This window comes from Alosa sapidissima, chromosome 18, assembly GCF_018492685.1.
Source record: "Alosa sapidissima isolate fAloSap1 chromosome 18, fAloSap1.pri, whole genome shotgun sequence".
In the NCBI taxonomy this organism is placed as follows: Eukaryota; Metazoa; Chordata; class Actinopteri; order Clupeiformes; family Clupeidae; genus Alosa; species Alosa sapidissima.
Window position 1 is genome coordinate 26,416,600 of NC_055974.1, and position 2,500 is coordinate 26,419,099.

At 47.3% G+C, this 2,500-nt stretch overlaps 2 protein-coding genes across 2 annotated transcripts in view; both read left to right on the forward strand.

The window, feature by feature from the left end:
• The window catches only part of LOC121690252 (C-type mannose receptor 2-like), a 1,098,322-nt gene that overhangs the window by 961,593 nt on the left and 134,229 nt on the right, over positions 1-2,500 (forward strand). The window lies entirely within an intron of this gene.
• dennd4c (DENN/MADD domain containing 4C) overlaps positions 1-2,500 on the forward strand; it is a 75,356-nt gene that overhangs the window by 67,276 nt on the left and 5,580 nt on the right. The window contains exons 26-28 of the mRNA XM_042069575.1: positions 35-223; positions 409-580; positions 785-895. Coding sequence (XP_041925509.1) covers positions 35-223; positions 409-580; positions 785-895 — 472 coding nt within the window. The remainder of the gene's footprint in view (positions 1-34; positions 224-408; positions 581-784; positions 896-2,500) is intronic.

The following is a 2,500-nucleotide window of genomic DNA, read 5'->3' on the forward strand; positions in this document are numbered from 1 at the left end:
TGTGTGTGTGTGTGTGTGTGTGTGTGTTTTGTAGCTTCTACCTGAAGCCAAGTGAGTCTGGCGACAGCCTCCAAGGCACTCAGCCAATCACCATCTCCGAACAGAAGGTCGGCTCCACCCCCAACCCCAGCAACTCCAGTGACCTCATGAGCTTCCCAGAATCCACCGAGGAAGGAGATGAGGACGAGGAGACCGCCAGCAGTCGAACTGCCGCACAGAAGACGTAGGTTACACACACACACACACACACACACTCATCCATTAGCATTTACACACACTTACACACATATAGATTGTGTGATCTAAGAGTTTATTCCCTGATGTGCATGTGTGTGTGTGTGTGTGTGCGTGTGTCTGTGTGTGTGTGTCTTGTGCGCGTGTTCTCGTGTGGATGTGTGTGTGTGTCAGGTTGGTTCTGGAGCCGGCGCAGTCGGACCCTCTGGGCATTGTGGAGAAGCGTGGCACCTCTCTGACCCGGAGCAACAGCGTTGGCGGACCCCTGCAGAGCCTGAATGCCAGCCAGCGGCCCAATCACGGCATCTCCACCACCAGCCTGCCCAATAGCCTGCATGATGTGGCGGTGAGGGGCGGGACTACACTGCAGTCCTGTAATACTATTGGGCTATTTTCTTAGGGACGGGTGTATGGGCTAGAGGGTGCTGTGTCCCAGGGAGTGTGTGTGCATGTGTGTGTGTGAATCTGTGTGTGTGGAGGGGATGGGATGGTTGGTTTGCATTTCTCTGGCAGAACATGATCAATGTTCTATTCTTGTTCCTTTACCCAGGATTCCTTGGGGCAGAAGCGTCCCAATCCGAAGCCAGTGTCGGTTCCGTACCTGAGTCCTCTGGTGCTGAGGAAGGAGCTGGAGTCTCTGCTGGAGAATGAGGGGGACCAGGTACACACTACACTACACTACACTACACTACACATCACTACACAACAGCACACTACACTACACTACACAACACTACACTACACTACACTACACTACACATCACTACACAACAGCACACAACAGCACACTACACTACACAACACTACACAACAGCACACAACACTACACAACACTACACAACAGCACACTACACTACACTACACTACACTACACTACACTACACAACAGCACACTACTCAACACTACACTACACAACAGCACACTACACTACACTACACAACACTACACAACAGCACACTACACTACACTACACTACACAACACTACACAACACTACACAATAGCACACTACACAACACTACACAACACTTCACAACAGCACACAAAACTACACTACACTACACTACACTACACAACAGCACACTACACTACACTACACTACACTACACAAGATTACACTACACTACACAACACTACACAACAGCAATACACTACACTACACTACACTACAGAAGACTGTGCAACACTACACTAAGATTACACTACACTACACTACACAAGACTGTGCAACACTACACTACACTACACAAGACTGTGCAACACTACACTACACTACACTACACTACACAAGACTGTGCAACACTACACAACACTACACTACACTACACTACACTACACTACACAAGACTGTGCAACACTACACTACACTACACTACACTACACTACAGAAGACTGTGCTACACTACACTACACTACACTACAGAAGACTGTGCAACACTACACTACACTACACTACACTACACAAGACTCTGCAACACTACACTACACTACACTAGTGTTTTTCAACCTTTTTTGTCCCATGGCACACTAACATCCTGTGTGAAGAAAAAATAAACATACCATAGCCTAAAACTTCAAATAATACACAGATATGGCCTTATTATGGCTTCTATGCAAGACCTGCTCCATAAAACAAGCGCCCTCTGTTTCATTACACTACACTACAGCACACAACAGCACACTACACTACACTACACAACACCTTATTATGGCCTCTGTTTCATTTGTAGGTGACTATATCTATAATTTAATTGTTGTTATGAACTGGATATGTGATGATTCTGTGGATAAGTATAAGTATAAGTATATATACTCTTTTGATCCCGTGAGGGAAATTTGGTCTCTGCATTTATCCCAATCCGTGAATTAGTGAAACACACACACAGCACACAGTGAACACACAGTGAGGTGAAGCACACACTAATCCTGGCGCAGTGAGCTGCCTGCAACAACAGCGGTGCTCGGGGAGCAGTGAGGGGTTAGGTGCCTTGCTCAAGGGCACTTCAGCCGCTTCCTACTGGTCGGGGTTCGAACCGGCAACCCTCCGGCTACAAGTCCGAAGTGCTAACCAGTAGGCCATGGCTGCCCCTGTGGGATATGGGGCCCCCGTTGTACAATGCCTGCATGCCACAAATAGTGCAATCACACAATCAATGAGAGTATGTGCTTATAAATTCTTTGATGCAACAGTTGCTTTTCTGGACCAGTGAGTGACATTTGGGTAATTTTCTGCGGCACACCTGATGATCTCTCACGGCACACTAGT